Here is a 16,855-nt window from a genome sequence, read left to right on the forward strand (position 1 = left end):
AAAGTTCGTTACGGAACAAAAAGAGGTTTAAGCGACAGTAAAACTATGGGAACGGGTTTTGTTGCAGGCCATCACTGCATGTTGTGCTACAAGTCGTTTTCTCTACAGGGGTGGTAACAACTCTTAGATGTTGGGAATCGGGCATCAGAAACAATGAGAAGACGACATCCTGCTCAACCACTCAGATACTTCCGAGTAACTTCCGAGCTCTGCTTCAGGAGAGGGGCCTCAACAGAACAATAGCTGAATGCAGCACGAGAAGAAATTTACTCAAGCACAGAGGGTCGTGTCGGATGATTTCCCAAACGAGGATACCCCATCCAAGATCTCTGTACAGGAAGGTGCTTCTTTCAGAGCAACTATAGCAGCAGAATTTCCTTCGGCTGCTTACCGAGATTGCTTTACATCACTGCAGCCGAGACCACCGATTTTATCGCTAGACACTGCGACAACCTTGAACCTTGACGTTTGGTGGTGGGGAACTAGGAGAACATAAGATACTGTTGGGCAAAGAAGAGTTCAAAAGATGAATATTTTATCTGTTTTATATATAATACTATGTAATAAGTAGATGAATAGTGTCAGAATACCATAATCAAAGGAGAAAAGACAATCATCAACCATCAAATATCTCTAAATCTGTTGTTGTACAAAGCCCTAATTAGTCTTAAGTAGGTAGGTACACTCCGAACCTTGACATTGCCAGGATGAGGGTTTTCGCGTCCAGCGAGATTGAACCCCATGGCACTAACTAGTTACATGTAAAAGTCGACATTGAACCACGATCGCCCACAAAACCACGCCAGCCGACTCCAGCCCCAATCAGTTCATTCCTTCACTCCTAGTAGTACTGGTTCGATCTTACATGCCACAAACACTACTCCATCCGTCCTTCCCGACATCCTTTGCCGGGTCCTCCACAAGCTCAACACCAGGGTGAGGTTGCGGCGCACCCACCGAAGCGGGCATGATTATTGTGTCATTCATCCCAATGAAGGGCGCCATCACTTGCGAGACTGTGCCTCCGGTTTGGCGGCGGACGACGTAAATCGGTTTGCCATCTTCGAGTTTCGTTTGGTCGCTCATTGAGGATGAGTCGGAGGATTTCTTGGATTCGTCTTTGTCGTTCACCCCCTTGTCCTTCATCTCCTTATCTTTCATCTCCTTGTCGTTCATCCCCTTGTCGTTCATCCCCTTGTCGTTCATCCCCTTGTCGTTCATCCCCTTGTCATTCATCCCCTTGTCCTGCACATCTTTTCCTTTCTCACCTTCATTTGAGGCCATGGGGTAGGGAGATGGGGTGTATGCGCCGGCATCAGAGTAGGTAGATGAGGTAGCAGAATAGATTGAGGTGGTGTAGGAATACGTGGAAGTGCCGTCAGGATAGGTTGAGGTCGCCACGTAATAGGATGGGGTGGCTGCACCGGCATCATAGGACGAAGAGCTGTAAGCGCCACCGCTGCCACCGTCATACTCCTTTTTATCATCCATCATCTTGGCATCTTCCTTCTCCTTCTGATATTTGTCATCACCGGCATAGCCAGTAGCAGCAGCAGCTCCACCACTGGCGGCGCCGTCATCGCATGAGCCGGCCCCAATTGTCATGGTTTCCGCAGCGGTCACTGTTGCAAATCTGGTCAGCTGGATAATGGCCCCGTAAAACTCTGCGTCTCCGCAGCTATGAGAAGGACTCACTGAGGCACGTTTTCGTCTTCTCCTTGCCTCCATCAACTACCCACTTAGACATTGCATAGTGTTTATTCTGCTTTCCGCTACCAATTTCAACTTCAACCAACACGTGAACCAGTTCTATCATCACAGTATTTCCGGAGTATTTGTCCAACGCATACTCCTGGCGCCTTTTCTTCTTCTCGTTGTCATTGTTCTAGGGCAAAATGTTAGCATCCATGTTGCATTGCATGGTGAGCGGAAGATCACATACCTCATTCTTTTTCATCAGAGCCATATACTGGGGTTCGTTAGCTTCGCAATTCGCAAGAGGCCGGATGACTGACTTTATCCTTGATATACTTGTCCGCTTCCTGTTGCCTCTGGTCGTACTCTCCATCGTACATTCCGCCATTATAGGTCCCCTTGTTGTAGTCCTCACTGCCATATGCATTCTTGTCACCATCTTTGCTTAGATCTTGCTTGTTGTCTTGACCTTGGGCACACGGGCACAGGCACATGCCGCTGGGCAGGCCATCCATGGTACGTTTGAAAATGTCAGCTGTTCCACTGTTTGCAAGGGCATGATCTTGCGTTCTAGGGGCTTTACATAAATCAGTAACAGTCCTCTCTGATAATAACATGATCAACGTACCTGCCAGAGCCCCATAGGAAGCTGATAATGCCAGAAGGCAGTATGATAAATGCATGGTTTATAAGATATTGATGGTATCAGGCTTGAAAGAAAAATGGTGTGAAAACTGGTAATGAATGAAAGAAATACAGATGAAAAGATTGGAATGATAGGAAGAGATTGGCTAGCTGTACTAAAGAAAGTATGTTTAAAAAGCCAGGGATATCTGCTGCTTTATCAAAGTCCCAAGCAAATGAGTGTGAAATTTTCTGGTCAGATTTACACGTCCGAAGCAGGTAGTGTAAGACACTGTAGCCTTAACAATGGGAAAATATAACTTCTTGCAGGTGACATAAAACGCGGGTCGAAGCATCGTATGGCAGAAGACATCATGGCTGTACAGGATGGGAGACTATCATATCGTCGTTGGCCGTTTCGACGGATGCCAAGTGAAGCCCTCGCGTTTCTAGACCATGAATTGTCGGAGAACCGTGAAATACATACAATGGCTGAATCAGGCCTCCTAGTGAAGGTCTTGGTGTATCGATGAGCTGGAGAATGAATTCAGTGATGCAAAGACGCTAAGGGGAACGTCTCGTGCGACGTGTGTTTGAAACACAGCAGGTCTGATATAAGGTCTGGAGTCTGAAGATTCAAGACACGGCCAAAACAGCTTGCGATGGATGTTGAGAAGACATAAAGTTCTCGGAACACTGAAGAGACGAGTTGGCCAACATAAACGAGGATATCACCATACAAAAATGAGGTTGCTCGAAGTGCAGCACCCGAAGCGTTCCGGGTAAACGCAACCAGGAGACTCGCAACATATAATCGCTTCGCTTATCTGAGGCCACCAGAGCAGAAGAGATACATCGACTTTTGCTTCGAACGAGACAAACATTATAGGTATCACGTTTATGGATTACCATTATGGTCCTTAAAGTACTGGTAGTTACTACGTAGTATTAAGTGATGGGGTCAAAAAGGACTGAACGCCAAGATTTTAATACAAATTCGGACTAGTGGTTCGCACACACATTCTCACCCGTAAGCTGAAGCGGAAACCAATCTCGAAATCCTGTGTCTTGCAAGAACCCCATCGTCATTAGCCTCAGTCGCTCCCAGGAGTTACCCATCATGTGTATGTATGCCTAATTGCAGTCGGTGCCACTCTCAATTCATCACTGTATCCTCAACCAGGCACCATTCCGTGACCATTATGTCACCTGAGTTGAACGTTCGGCTTGCCATTATGGACAAAGTGGCTAATGATGTAAATAGCTTTGGTCAGCTCTGAGAAGAGCAACTTTCAATTCATCCTACGTCTCCTCAATACCAACGTCGATGGCAAACAAAAGATCATGTACGCTTTGACCAAGATCAAGGGTGTTGGCCGAAGATACTCCAACTTGGTCTGTAAGAAAGCTGATGTCGATCTGAACAAACGGTTTGTCGCGACATCTGTTTGTTGAGCTTTCACAGATTGATCCATTGTAGTGCTGGCGAAATCACATCGGAAGAGCTTGAACGAATTGTCACTATCATCCAAAACCCTACGCAATACAAAATTCCTACCTGGTTCTTGAACAGGCAGCGGGATATTGTCGATGGCAAAGACACTCAAGTTTTGGCGAACAGCATGGAGAGCAAGCTTCGAGAGGATTTGGAACGGCTGAAGAAGATTCGGTCTCACCGTGGCCTGCGTCACTATTGGGGCCTGAGAGTTAGAGGGCAGCACTCAAAGACCACTGGCAGAAGAGGTCGTACCGTTGGTGTCAGCAAGAAGAAGGGTTAGACTATTTGTTGGCGGTACAATCTTCGTGGTGTACAGCGACTGGTGAAACACTATGATCCACGAAGAAAGCTCTGGCTACCAGTGTCACCACTCTACGCAGCATGGAAAATAGAAGTGAGTTCATTCTAGCAACCGATGGCAATCGACCCGAAACTTCTTGCTCCGTGGTCTCTGTACCCGACGTCGGAAGCTGGGTTTGGTGTACTGCTAGATCCTTGATCCATTCAATGTCGCTTTTCTTCTGATTATCGTGAAAGTGGTGTGATGTGTATGAACCGTGCACCTCTGGTTGTCAAGATTTGTTGCCCTTCCCAGAGGTCACTTACCTCACAGTAAAGAGGAATGAATATTGACACATATTGGTGTGTGGCTCAAACTGATTCATTCTATAGACCCATCCGAACCCCTCTCGGGCTTTTCCATTCCGCATCTTGATCTCGCCCAATGTCATGGCTGGTTCACCGCCATTACAATCTATTTGAGGGCCATAGAAACCGGGGATCGATACTTTCCGGGTCGATCAATCAACAGCTGCGGCTATCCGAGACCGCCAGCTTGCCATGCAGCCGGGAGTGCCATGTTGATCGCATCGGAACGTTGCACGGTGCATCATTGGATTTGACTTTTACCCAAAGCACGGGGCTTAGCAAGCGAGTCTTGCACTCGTTTTGCCCTCGAGACGTATCTTCAGCGTATCAGTGCTGAAGCAAACTTTCATTCCTCTTTTTGAGAGTGATTGCGTTGTTCGAGAAACCGCTTTAGAAATCACGGTCCTTCCGATTGATTTTATATGTGAGACAGAAGTTGCTTGATCTCGGATCAAGTGCATAATGATCACGTGTTATTGTTTATTCTCACACCTCTGAGCCTTTCCAGATCAGTAGAACCAGCATACCACTGAATGAGGCTAACCTAATTCTCCACAGCTGTACAACGCGATATGATCTGTGGCAACTTGACTGGTTACGGCGAAGCATCCGGAGACCTCCACACCCTGGAAAGGCGTTGTTGCACAGAAGTTCTATAGTGTCGGCCGTCCGCATTCCAGCTAATTCAGGATGATCTGCTTCGTCCAAGTGGTTTGTCCTCGCCGGTCAAGCACCAACCTACTACGTATGAACGGGTCCGAGGAATGCTTCCCAACCCTTGTGTCCTGTTCCTGACATTCTAGCCTTGCAGATCACGAGCTCCACAATTAGCAACAAGCAGATGCAATCAAATATCGGATATCGATTTACAGCCTGACATAGGTAGCATCGACTGTAGTGGCACCTTCCCAGCTGTCTCCACTGACATCTCAGCGAAGCAGGAACCATCTTCAGAGTTTGCCACCAGCTTCAGGATATAAAGCCAGAGCGGCCTTCATTTCTCCTATGACTACGCTATTTTGCTCATCCGTCGTCAAACACTTATCTGTTCATATCAAGTAGCTCTCAACTCTGCGATGGAATTGATCAGATTTGGCAGCGCCACAGTGCTGTTCATCTTGTCTCTTTTAAGCTCGTCTGCTTCAGCTTTCTCTGGCGAATTCGAGATAAGCGGGCTGGAGATTGACGCGCCGTTTCAGGCAGATCCCAAGTCAACCAAGAATACCACTGTTAGCTGTAAGTGATGTCATGGCTCATATCAGAGCAAGAACGATGTACTGACCTGTCATAATAACACTAGTCGTTTTCAATGACCAAAACACACCAAAAGCCAGCCCAGCTAGCTGCTCTCTGACGTGGGCAGTTGGTCTCAGCCCTCCATCCCAATCCCTGCCAGGGGTTTGCTCTGATAGATACGTACGTGCCTGGCTACCTAGTGGCACATACAACGGGGTTGCAGACTTCCAGATCGAGATTACTCATACTTATGAGGATAATACGTGAGCAAGGCCCCGAGGCAATGCGACCCTGTTCGCTACTGACACCGTGGTCTAGCATTGGAGATCCTCCATACAACATCAATACACTCTTTGGGTTCCTCAACCTCACTTCTGGCGACGCTGGAGAGATGTCGAATTATACCTGCGACATGGCTCGAGCGAATTGTCGCTCAGTACCTGAAACGATAATGATTGCAAAGGTACTCTACGCATTTTCATGATGCAGAGTGTCCTTGACTGGAAATGGTTAATGAGCTGAAGACTACCTGTACTCGCAATGATATGCGGATGATAGCGTATACTCAGGTAGAAATCAATCATATTACATCCGTCGCAGCATCAGTTGCACGTTACCAGAACCATGACTTACAGCAGAGCACTGGGTTGTAAAGCTTGCCGCCGCTCCATGTCCGGTACAGGCGGCTGATCAGGGGTGATCAGGGTCTTGCCAAGAGTCCCTGCAGGTCTCCCAGCCGACGTAGACTGCCAGTGTTAGCAGATCAGGCACCCTCGGCCCTGCGCAATCATCCACGTTTCTCTATCAAGTGATTCATCATAGCACCACTGTTGTATCGCCATGTTGAATGTGTTATCTTGCTCTTACATACAGTTCTAAAGCTTCAGTTACCGCTCTTCTATTTATACAAACTTCCGTCCCTGCTTTTATCCGTCCGACGACGTCATCGAGGTCGCATAAGCAAGCTCCAAGGAACGACTTTTTCTGCTGCTCTCCCAATCACTTGAGCGGTAACTAGAGGATGAAGGTCATCGCATCGTTGTTCCTTGCTGGGACAGCATTAGCAGTTGTCCCCCCGCCGCAGCAAGCCTTCCAATTCCCAAAGCAGTTTCCAGAGGCAGCAAAGCATGCCTGGTCCAAACAACTACACAACCTGAACAATGTTCTGGGAAGTCTCACAGACGAAGCCAGAGCCATTTGGGACGATGTCACTGCATTGTATCCTGAGGACATGGCAAAGGCAAGCTTCTTTTCGTCACCAAAGAAACATACACGCAGACCTGATCATGAGTGGGACCACATTGTTCGAGGCAGCGATGTACAAAGTGTATGGGTTGATAACGAGCAAGGAGAGAAAGAAAGAGAGCTCAGTGGAAAACTTGACACCTATGACTTGAGGGTCAAGAAAGTCGACCCAAGTTCTCTGCAGGTTGATCCTGGAGTCAAACAGTACAGTGGGTACCTGGATGACAACGAGAACGATAAGCATCTCTTTTACTGTAAGACGCCACATCTGTACCGCCATAGCTTTTACTGACCATTGCAGGGTTCTTTGAGTCTCGAAATGATCCCGAGAATGACCCAGTCGTACTCTGGCTGAATGGTGGTCCCGGCTGCTCATCCTTGACTGGTTTGTTTCTTGAGCTTGGTCCCGCCCGAGTCAACCAGCACCAGAAGCTTGACCCTAATCCTTATTCATGGAACTCGAATGCTAGTGTCATCTTCCTGGATCAACCCGTAAACGTGGGATTCTCCTATTCCGGCTCCAGCGTTTCCACCACGACCGCTGCAGGCAAGGACGTCTATGCCTTGCTTACCTTGTTCTTCAAGCAATTCCCTGAATATGCAAAACAAGATTTCCACATTGCTGGAGAGTCCTATGCTGGCCACTACATTCCCGTCTTCGCCCATGAGATTGTGTCACACAAGAAAACCAACATCAACCTGAAGAGTGTCTTGATTGGCAATGGATTGACTGATGGTCTAACTCAGTATGCGTATTACAAACCCATGGCTTGTGGCGAGGGAGGCTGGCCCGCTGTCGTCGGTAGATCAGGTTGTCAATCTATGGAAAATTCTCTTCCACGCTGCCAGTCTCTTATCTCTGCTTGCTACGATAGTCAAAGCGTCTGGACCTGTGTGCCAGCTGCCATCTACTGCAACAACGCTTTGATCGGCCCCTATCAACGCACGGGCCAGAACGTCTACGATGTGAGAGGACAATGCGAAGATACCAGTAATCTCTGCTACAAGGAGCTTGGATGGATTACAAAGTGGCTGAACCAGCGCTCTGTCATGGAAGCTATCGGCGCGGAGGTCGACAGCTACGACTCATGTAATTTTGATATCAACCGCAATTTCCTCTTTCAGGGTGATTGGATGCAGCCATTCCACCGTCTTGTTCCATCACTTCTTGAAAAGATGCCGGTTTTGATCTACGCGGGTGACGCGGATTTCATTTGCAACTGGCTTGGAAATCAAGCCTGGGCGGAGGCACTCGAATGGTCAGGGCACAAGGATTTTGCTGCTGCCGAGATGAAGGATCTTAGAATTGATCAGGTCGGAGGCCAAGGCAGGAAGATTGGGGAAGTCAAATCACATGGAAATTTTACCTTCATGCGGATTCATGCTGCCGGACATATGGTACCTCTTGATCAACCAGAGGCTGGCTTGGAGTTCTTTAACCGATGGCTCGCAAAAGAATGGGCTTGAGGTTCTACTTCCAATGAGCATTACGCACTATAGAGGAGGGAACAAGCTCGTGAGCTGGAGGAGTCGTTGAACAGCTTGCAAAGCTGACGTTGACTATCTGCCTGGTCTCGGCTGGCTCTCATCTCAGCACGGTGGATGCACCAGGTAATAGCTTCAAGTATACAAATTTGTACAGCCGTGAGCCAGAGCCCATTCAAACGCGCTACCCACGTGGTATTTGGTATTTGGTTGATCGCATGAGTCATCCACGGTAGTGTCGTCTCCAAAAATGACCAAGACATTCGAAAACCTACGAGCGCACAAGCGATATATGTAGGTAGTATACTTTGCCGAAGTAACCAGTATCCTGTGATTATTCCATGCGGGTGTTCTATTTTGCGACAACTCATCCACCGTGTAAGGTATCCATATATGCTCTTCCTTGGATATTGTTTAGAAAGAGATTAGAAATCTTCTTCCCAACTGGAGGCTTTTCATCCTCGACTTCCTCCCACTTTCACTTTTTCACCCACCTACCACATCTCTCTGCATAGCCTAGAAAAGTGATACGGCCACCGGAAAAAATGCCACAAAACATCCAACAACCCGCCAACCGCATAACCCTGACCAATATCTCGCTCGTCCGCTACCGCAAACGCAAAACCCGATTCGAACTCGCCTGCTACAAGAACAAGCTTCTCGAATACCGCTCCGGGGCCGAAACCGACCTCGACAACGTCCTGCAAGTGCCCACCATCTTCTTGAACGTGTCCAAGGGCGCCGCGGCACCAAACTCGGACCTGGAGAAGGCTTTTGGGAAAAATTATGATAAGGATGCGGTGATCAAGGAGATCCTGGAAAAGGGCGAGTTGCAGGTGGGTGCTGGGGAGAGGAGGGAGGAGCGGGAGAGGTTGGAAAAGGAGGTGCTGGATTTGGTGGGGGCCAGGCTTGTGGATCCGACTTCGAAGAGGGTTTATACTTCTGGCATGATTAGGAAGGCGTTGGAGTTGTTGAGTCAGCAGGGGGGACATCGGCCTGTGGAGGGGGGTTTGGGCGAGAAGTTGGGGAGGTTGAATTTAAATGCCAACACGGCGGGGAGTGGACTTGGTGGTCCTGCGAAGAATGGGGCAGTACCGGTGAGCAGGGGAGAAAGTGAGGCTGCTACGCCGGCTACCGCTACACCGGGCACGGACGATGGAGAAGGACATGAAGGTCATGGTGGGGATAGGCACCATAAAGGGAAGAGCAAGAAAAGCGACATGCCGATGTGGACGGGTGTGGTCACTACGAAGAGCGCGAAGAGTCAGGCTTTAGAAGCCATGAAGGCGCTGATCGCCTGGCAACCTATCCCTGTGATGAGAGCGAGGATGAGGCTGAGAGTCACCTGTCCCACCGCGATATCCAAGCAGGCAGCGAAGTCGAAAGGTACTACGGCTGAAGATGGTGATGATGCCGAGAAGACAGAGCAACAACAAGGAAAGGGGACGATTAAGGATCGGATACTGTCTTATATTGAGCAGGTGGAGAGTCAGGACGTGCTGGGGGAGGAGTGGGAGGTCATTGGGTTTGTGGAGCCCGGTGCTTTTAAAGGGTTGGGTGAGTTTGTGAGTGGAGAGACAAAGGGGAGGGGAAGAGTAGAGGTATTGGATATGGCGGTTACGCATGAGGACTAAATGAACGGTTTCGAAAAGTCGGCTTCGGCATTGCGATGGAGTTGGGTTGGCGAAATGAATGTCATCTTCTAGTGAATGAAAGGGTCGATCTATTTCATGCCGGATCTCAAGGGCCAGTGGCACATCATTATGGCTCAATTTCCATCCTATTCTATCTATTGTCCGTCCTGTCGTAAGATTGCATTACAATTCCAAACACAACATCCTCGCAAAGAGTGAGCACAAAAAAAGTTGGCTTCATACCTCCCTGCTCCGCGGCCGAGATAAACGCTACCGCGCCAAATATGAATACAAGTGTTACCTCTCTGGTCTGATAGCGGCTGCGGTCATGGCTTTCGAGAGCTCGGCCGGCGTGAAGGGCTGAGCATTTTCCTTCCTCAGGTCGCTTGGAGTGATGGTCTTTTCCAACTCAAGCTTGTTTACGTCTTTAGTGGTCATTTGATCGGTGGTTACTCTTCTCGACAGGCCAACTGCCCCGAAGTTAGTAGCGTCCAGCGGAACTGATGCAGCAGTACTTACCATCTTCAACATCGGCGCCCTCCTCATTAGCCTCAGCTACCTGGCCAATATGACTGGCATGGCTTTTCCGTCGCTCCGCATTGCCATCCTCCATACCACTTCTACTGCCCAGGCTTGACCTCGCCCGGCTCACCCAGCTTGACCTCCTGCTCTGCGCCAGTGTGCCTCTAGGAGAGCAAGATGCTGGAATAGAATTCTTCCGGTCGCGCAATGCATCTTCGAAAGAGAAAGCATGCAGTTGGTCCTGATGTTTTTGGTTCCAAGGCCCTCGATATTTGGACCGGGGTATCTCGCCTGGTTTATAGTACTCGATATCGGTTCGCTTTGGGGGGCTGCCAGAAGCATCGTCGCCGCTGCTCTTATTCCCTTTAAGGACTTTCCTCACCTTGGCGCGGAAAGCCATGCTACTAGTACTAGTAGGAGATCATTGATGAGTGGCCTTGGCAAAAGATCGAAGCAGGACGAAGACGATGGGTACGAAGCAAATAACCGAGAGCTTACACAGAGGAACACTTTGCGTATTGGAAGCAGATCGTGAACGCCAATCTCCACCCAGCATTCCATCTTACCCTTTTGAAACCTTTTGTCGATAACGCCAATACTTAGCAGGAAGAGGCCGTCCGAAGCTTGGCGCCAAAATTTATGAGACTTCTCAGATTCCTGCTATGCTACACAGCTATTTAATAGGGGATAGGGCGCCCATTTCGCTCGTTTAGGGCAGCTACTCTATCTGGCATTGTTGAGATAGCCCTATTAATCTCCTCAATGGTTATTTTATCCCACTCCTCCTGGATAGCTTGACGCAGCACAGCTTCTTCAAAGATAACCCCCCTGGACTTCAAGCGCTGCTTTATTATCCTCCAGATAGTCTCAATAGGATTGAGATCTGGCGAATTAGCAGGGTTCATATCCCATTTGATCCCTAGAAGGTCCTTGAGTACTTTAACCTTGTTAAGACCTTTGCCTTTGGTACCATAAGGCCCATCATTATCTTCGATTAAAACGCGATCCTTATCCCATTCAGGAGCGACGATTTGCTCTAGAATAACCATATAGTCAGCTTGAACAAGCCGTCCCCCTATACTAGAGCCAGTATAGAAGTGGAGCTGACCCTTGAAATTCCATCTAATAACGCCATACACGTGTACGGATTGGTTTTGGCGCTTCAACTTGAATTGGGTCTTTGAGAGAGCATTTCGAGCTTCAAAACCCTTTCGACGATGAATTCGAGCTTGTCGCTGCAAGCAAGTAGCAAAATGGGACTCATCATACCATCGAAACTTCTTAAATGCATCTAGTTGCTAATATCAACATTCAAATCCCTATATAATTCAGGCTTCAATATGTGCTTGTGAGAGCATTTTTTTCTGTGCAGCCATATAGGTTCTCACACCAAAATCCTTCATATTTCTTTGAATTGCACGTTCGGAGCCATTTGCTATACTAATAGTCTGTGCCACCCTAAGTGGCTTGACGAAGCAAAGCCAAAACTGGCATCTTCAACGGCCTCAATAGCTTCACATTCGTGTAGAGCAAGTACTCGTTTTCGGCCTCGATTATGGATTTTCTCGCTGCTGCGCGCAGTACCCTCTTTTATGATTCGATAGCCAGTTGCTTTAGATACATTATGTATCTTAAATAACTGCGTACGAGGCAGTTTGCCAGCTGTGTGGCGTGCGTCAGCAAGAAGGCGCGCACGGCGCGGCGTATCAAGCATCGTTTTTAGCGTTCGTGAGGCCGCAGGAGAAGGAGGATCTATCGAATAAGACTTTCGGCAGACGCGTCGTCTGTTTCCTCGTTCAGAATCCATTGTTCCCTTAATTTGAGTGAGTATTGGTAGAGAAATAGGGGAATGAAGAAGGGGGGGAGAGGAAGGGGATGTGAGAAGTCTCATAAATTTTGGCGCCAAGCTTCGGTCTGAAAGTTACGCCTAAAATTACCATCAATGAGTGCTTAGTTTGGGCCTAACCGTGGCATGATCAGTTTGCATAGAACTATGCAGCTAGACATCTAACATCCGATGAAATGGTGTTATTTTGGACGTCTTTTCTCCCAAATTCTGGCCATATGACCGTCCAACTATGGTCATTTGAGCGCTCCGATGATTCTACAATGACAAATCGTCTGCTATATTGCTAAGGACCAATACCGCGTCATTTTCAAAGCTCTTCTCCACGTACTAACGTAGTACGGGAGTTAGTAAGTAAGCTTGGACCTCCAACCCTGGCTTGGCTTTTATGGAGAAATCACCGATAACATGCACGCATTGGGATGTTCGCTCAATTCCTCGGTAGGCCAAGAGGGTGAGAACATCAATTGGTTTATCTTCAAACAGTGGCTCTCGACATGTGCCACGTTTGGAAGGATGAGATAATTGTTCTCGACGATGATGTGCATAAATCATCGTACGGAACCAAATAGTGAATGGATTGCATCCATGGCGCGTGGTCCGAGTAGCTGTAACGCTTTCCTCAGTCTGGTCTGGAGTCTAGACGCACATCAGCAAGCATACTGAGTCCCGTGGCGGTATGAAGATATAGTAGATGTCGCTTACAAGAAGCAGCAACTTGGTTGGTGCTTGCCCATTCTTCTCTCGTGTAGTAAGAGGCATGCGTCACTTTTACCCCGCTTTAATAGCCACCAATTAACTGGTTACATTTTCTTTAGAGTCTAGGACACAGGATATTATCTCTCCAATTATTGTCACGGCTTCCATCCTGAGTAGGCGCCGCTCTAGTCTGATGTCAGGCTGAGCAGCCCTGAGCAACCTTGAAGAATGAGGACCTTCGTCCGGCTGTCGCAGAAGCTCTTGCGGGAGTGGCTGGACATAATACGTATCCACTCCGCGGGCAAGCAGGGGGTTGGAATGCCTCAATTAGCGTTGTCGATCTTCGTGGTCTGGTGTTGCGATAAGTCTTGCATATCAAGGCCTTCATGCGGCTTCTTTGAGAAGGAATATGTTCAAGAATAGGCCGATCCAGATATCCTTCAATTATATATCCCTGATGCTTATTTATCGAGAGATCATTGTGGGAAATTCTCTAGGTAACCTTATTTGAGCTTCAATTGTGCGATATATGTTAATTGAGGCATTGTCCGCGGGGTGGATAGGCGCGAAGCCCAGTCGGGTGGAGTGAGAGCAGGGACAATTCCGCTACCAATATCCTAGCCAAGTCGAACTCGAAATAGCAGGAGGAGCAATGACGTGTTAACTCAACAACCCTGCCGTGACACCTACACACAACTTCGTTGGCGGTCCAGCAGAGCATTGGCCATTGACCACGAGTTAAATGGTGGAGACACTCTGGCCGCCGTCCGCGGAAGATCGCCCGGCTGGATCTGGATCTGCTCCCGCTGGCTTTGTAACAAACTTTCAGACTCCCACACAGTGCCGATAAAAAGTGACTTGTAGCGCGACGTTAAACCCTGTACTACGTAGAGCAATGATGCACAGTCCCACCAAATCTGATTTGTTTAGAATGTTCTGATTGCGTGGTCGTCCACCTTTTAATCCCAGCTTATGTGGTTCAATTGGCTCTGTCAGTGCTTGGAAGGTACTCTGATTAGCCAAATCAATGCTCTAGAGTCACCTTTCGGCGGCACGGGTGTCACGGGTAACTCATCACGGGTATCACTCCTAGAAATACAACATACGGAGTCTGTCACGTGCTAGCACTAACTACTTGGCAGACGATAGATTACTAGTGTTGAACTGTTTGAGCGCTGTTTGACTATGCGTTTTATATACGTTTTGTAACAGATCTGATACGCATTTCGTATAAGATCCGCATGTATTTTTGGTATCTGCGTTTCACGTTACGCAGCATCTGTACGTATAAATGCGCACTCTGCGCGCTGATTTAGATAGAACAACTTGCTATTTCCACACTGATCCGTCGATTAGTCAGCAAGTTCGACAACCAGCTTCCATTGCGTCTACTCAACTTTGCCAACTTCATACTTCAATCAATCAACTAATGTGCTGATGGCATGATAGAGTCTTTCGAAAATGTATACTGGGTTCGTCGAGTATGCCTTCGCTGGGAAATTTGAACGCGGCGTTCGTCTTCGTTGTTCCTCCTCGGTTATCCACGATGAGGTTGATCCGTTGCGAAGAGGGGGTCTCCCAACTCAGCTGCATGCGCTGATGCAAGCTTGTCGGCGATCCGATATTGCAGCTCCGGGCCTCCATATTGCCCCCCACAGCAAGCCCAATGAAGAACCTCTGAACCCAGCTTTTATGTGAAGGCCAAGTGGCTTTCTCCATTCTTTTGCGTCGACTTTCTCGACCTTCCCAATTCTATGAAGCGCCTTGCGAGATATGCAACTCTGCAGGGCCATCATATGTGATTGTCCTGCCACACTGACTGGTCTCATGAATCGGCTCCCAGCGAGCGTCGCTAGGCTTAAGATGAGAGGAGGGTGGGTGGAGGTTCCAAGAGAGCTTCTAGACCTCCGGACCCTAATGCTGCGTGATGAAGTCTATATCCCATAGCAGATGTCCAAGGTGAGGGGTACTGTATCTACAACTACAAATTGTCGAACTATTTCTTTCTTTCAGCTCCCTTATCCATCTCTAGAAATCGGTTGCAGGAAAACCAAAACCATAACTTCATCTGTCCACGTTGGGTCCCACCCATCATGTTCAGGCTATTGATCAGCTCTCTTGCATTGTGGCATGTAAGTTTCCTTCACACTCACAACTGTCTCGGAGGACACTCAACAAGGAATGCTGACACGGCCCAGACAGCGTCTGCCGCCACCAACTACTCAATCTCTGCGGTATCATGGGCCCCACCTCAAATGAATATCTTCGGCATCGCTCCGGACTCATCCGTCTGGCACAAATTCTACACTGGCTACGATTGGCAGCCAACCGAAGGCTTTGAAAACCTGAACGGCCAGTGCACCAGCGGCCCGACTGCTATCTCGTGGGGACCCAACCGCCTTGACTACTTTGTCCTTGGCACCGACAGTGGAGCCTACCACAAATTCTGAGATGGCACTACTTGGCAGCCCCCAGCCAAGCAATACGAACCACTGTACGGCAAATTCACCAGTCCGCTTGCGGCAGTATCATGGTCAGCAAACCGGATGGACATTGTAGGTCGCGGTACCGATATGGCATACTATCATAAGTATTTCGACGGATTTGACTGGCAGCCGCAAGGCGGGGCCTGGGAGAATTTCGGTGGCAATTTTAGCAGCCCTCCTGCTGTTGTCTCTTGGGGCACCAATCGACTCGACATTCTCGGTATTACTCCTGAGGGACAGCTCAAGCACAAGTACTGGAGCGGTGACCAATGGTCCGGCTGGGAAGACCACACTGGACTGAGCGGACCTTTCGTTGGCACTCCTGTCGCCTCATCCTGGGGATATGGCCGCGTTGACCTCTGGGCTGTGGGGAAGAATTCGAATCTCTACCACAAATTCTGGGACGTGTCTTACTGGACCGAGTGGGAGAACATGGGCGGCACCTTCGAGACGGCACCGCAGGTGGTCCATCAGGCACCAAACAAGATCGACATCGTGGGCCAATTCAAAGGAGATGACAGGCAGTACTACTACAAATACTGGGATGGCGCGCAGTGGCTGCCTTCGGTAAGCGACTGGCATCCCAAAGGTGGCGATTTTGCCTCGGCGCCCGCTCTTGTCAGTTTGGGAGCAGGAAATCTCAACTTCTTCGGGGTGGGCAACGACGGTGAGTTAAAGGTGCAGGTTTATGCTGGAAACGACTGGCAGCCTTCCAGTAAGGGGTGGTATTCTCTCGGAGACACTCTGCATGTGTCCTCTGCTCAGGAGGACTCGTTCAAAGTTCAAGACTTGTGAACGCTGCGGTAGAGAGAGAAAGAGAGAAAGAGGGGCTATGGTATCTTTGGGAATTACATAGTAAGGAGGAGCACTGGGAAGAGAGTAAGGGGTAGCTAGTTCCGAAATGAGAGAGACCAGACTAGGCAGTAGAGAAGCTTCATCGTTTGAAATTAGCTATTTTGCACTATAGACCCGGACGAAGGCACTCCACAACCAATCCTACAGTAGACTTAGGCCCTCACCACCAAACATCTCGTGTCTAAATACTGTGTATGGGGTAGTTAGTATTGAGGTTGATGATTGTGGCTGAGAGTAGTCTGATATCATTCCCCGAAAAGGGGGGAAGAGCAACTACAGTACTCGCGCGCGTGTCACTTAGCGAGATCTTTGTGAGGGTTTAATTGGTAGAAAAGACTGGAATCTCGACCGAGTAAGTACTTGTATTCTTGGGGGGTCGTTA

The 16,855-nt window shown here is 48.6% G+C and overlaps 8 protein-coding genes across 8 annotated transcripts; 6 read left to right on the forward strand and 2 right to left on the reverse strand.

The window, feature by feature from the left end:
• Window positions 1–861: 861 nt before the first annotated feature.
• Window positions 862–2,378, reverse strand: EPUS_02868 (uncharacterized protein; the record flags this gene model as incomplete). The annotated part of the gene is made up of 5 exons (XM_007803627.1): window positions 862–1,622; window positions 1,696–1,885; window positions 1,943–1,969; window positions 2,016–2,272; window positions 2,324–2,378. The coding sequence occupies 5 exons, from the start codon at window positions 2,376–2,378 to the stop codon at window positions 862–864; spliced, it is 1,290 nt and encodes a 429-aa protein (XP_007801818.1).
• A 1,061-nt stretch (window positions 2,379–3,439) lies between these two features.
• On the forward strand, window positions 3,440–4,097 carry EPUS_02869 (40S ribosomal protein S18; the record flags this gene model as incomplete). Its single annotated transcript, XM_007803628.1, has 3 exons — window positions 3,440–3,443; window positions 3,584–3,749; window positions 3,800–4,097. 3 exons carry the CDS (start codon window positions 3,440–3,442, stop codon window positions 4,095–4,097), a joined length of 468 nt encoding a protein of 155 aa, XP_007801819.1.
• A 1,444-nt stretch (window positions 4,098–5,541) lies between these two features.
• On the forward strand, window positions 5,542–6,185 carry EPUS_02870 (uncharacterized protein; the record flags this gene model as incomplete). Its single annotated transcript, XM_007803629.1, has 3 exons — window positions 5,542–5,701; window positions 5,766–5,964; window positions 6,020–6,185. The coding sequence occupies 3 exons, from the start codon at window positions 5,542–5,544 to the stop codon at window positions 6,183–6,185; spliced, it is 525 nt and encodes a 174-aa protein (XP_007801820.1).
• Window positions 6,186–6,722: 537 nt separating this feature from the next.
• On the forward strand, window positions 6,723–8,413 carry EPUS_02871 (Carboxypeptidase Y; the record flags this gene model as incomplete). The annotated part of the gene is made up of 2 exons (XM_007803630.1): window positions 6,723–7,200; window positions 7,248–8,413. 2 exons carry the CDS (start codon window positions 6,723–6,725, stop codon window positions 8,411–8,413), a joined length of 1,644 nt encoding a protein of 547 aa, XP_007801821.1.
• A 563-nt stretch (window positions 8,414–8,976) lies between these two features.
• On the forward strand, window positions 8,977–10,065 carry EPUS_02872 (uncharacterized protein; the record flags this gene model as incomplete). Its single annotated transcript, XM_007803631.1, has 1 exon — window positions 8,977–10,065. The coding sequence occupies one exon, from the start codon at window positions 8,977–8,979 to the stop codon at window positions 10,063–10,065; it is 1,089 nt and encodes a 362-aa protein (XP_007801822.1).
• Window positions 10,066–10,362: 297 nt separating this feature from the next.
• Window positions 10,363–10,987, reverse strand: EPUS_02873 (uncharacterized protein; the record flags this gene model as incomplete). Its single annotated transcript, XM_007803632.1, has 2 exons — window positions 10,363–10,535; window positions 10,585–10,987. 2 exons carry the CDS (start codon window positions 10,985–10,987, stop codon window positions 10,363–10,365), a joined length of 576 nt encoding a protein of 191 aa, XP_007801823.1.
• Window positions 10,988–15,225: 4,238 nt separating this feature from the next.
• On the forward strand, window positions 15,226–15,582 carry EPUS_02874 (uncharacterized protein; the record flags this gene model as incomplete). The annotated part of the gene is made up of 2 exons (XM_007803633.1): window positions 15,226–15,264; window positions 15,331–15,582. The coding sequence occupies 2 exons, from the start codon at window positions 15,226–15,228 to the stop codon at window positions 15,580–15,582; spliced, it is 291 nt and encodes a 96-aa protein (XP_007801824.1).
• A 123-nt stretch (window positions 15,583–15,705) lies between these two features.
• EPUS_02875 (uncharacterized protein) lies at window positions 15,706–16,413 on the forward strand (the record flags this gene model as incomplete). The annotated part of the gene is made up of 1 exon (XM_007803634.1): window positions 15,706–16,413. The coding sequence occupies one exon, from the start codon at window positions 15,706–15,708 to the stop codon at window positions 16,411–16,413; it is 708 nt and encodes a 235-aa protein (XP_007801825.1).
• Window positions 16,414–16,855: the final 442 nt, after the last annotated feature.

Source organism: Endocarpon pusillum (genome assembly GCF_000464535.1).
Source record: "Endocarpon pusillum Z07020 unplaced genomic scaffold scaffold2538, whole genome shotgun sequence".
NCBI classification, from domain to species: Eukaryota; Fungi; Ascomycota; class Eurotiomycetes; order Verrucariales; family Verrucariaceae; genus Endocarpon; species Endocarpon pusillum.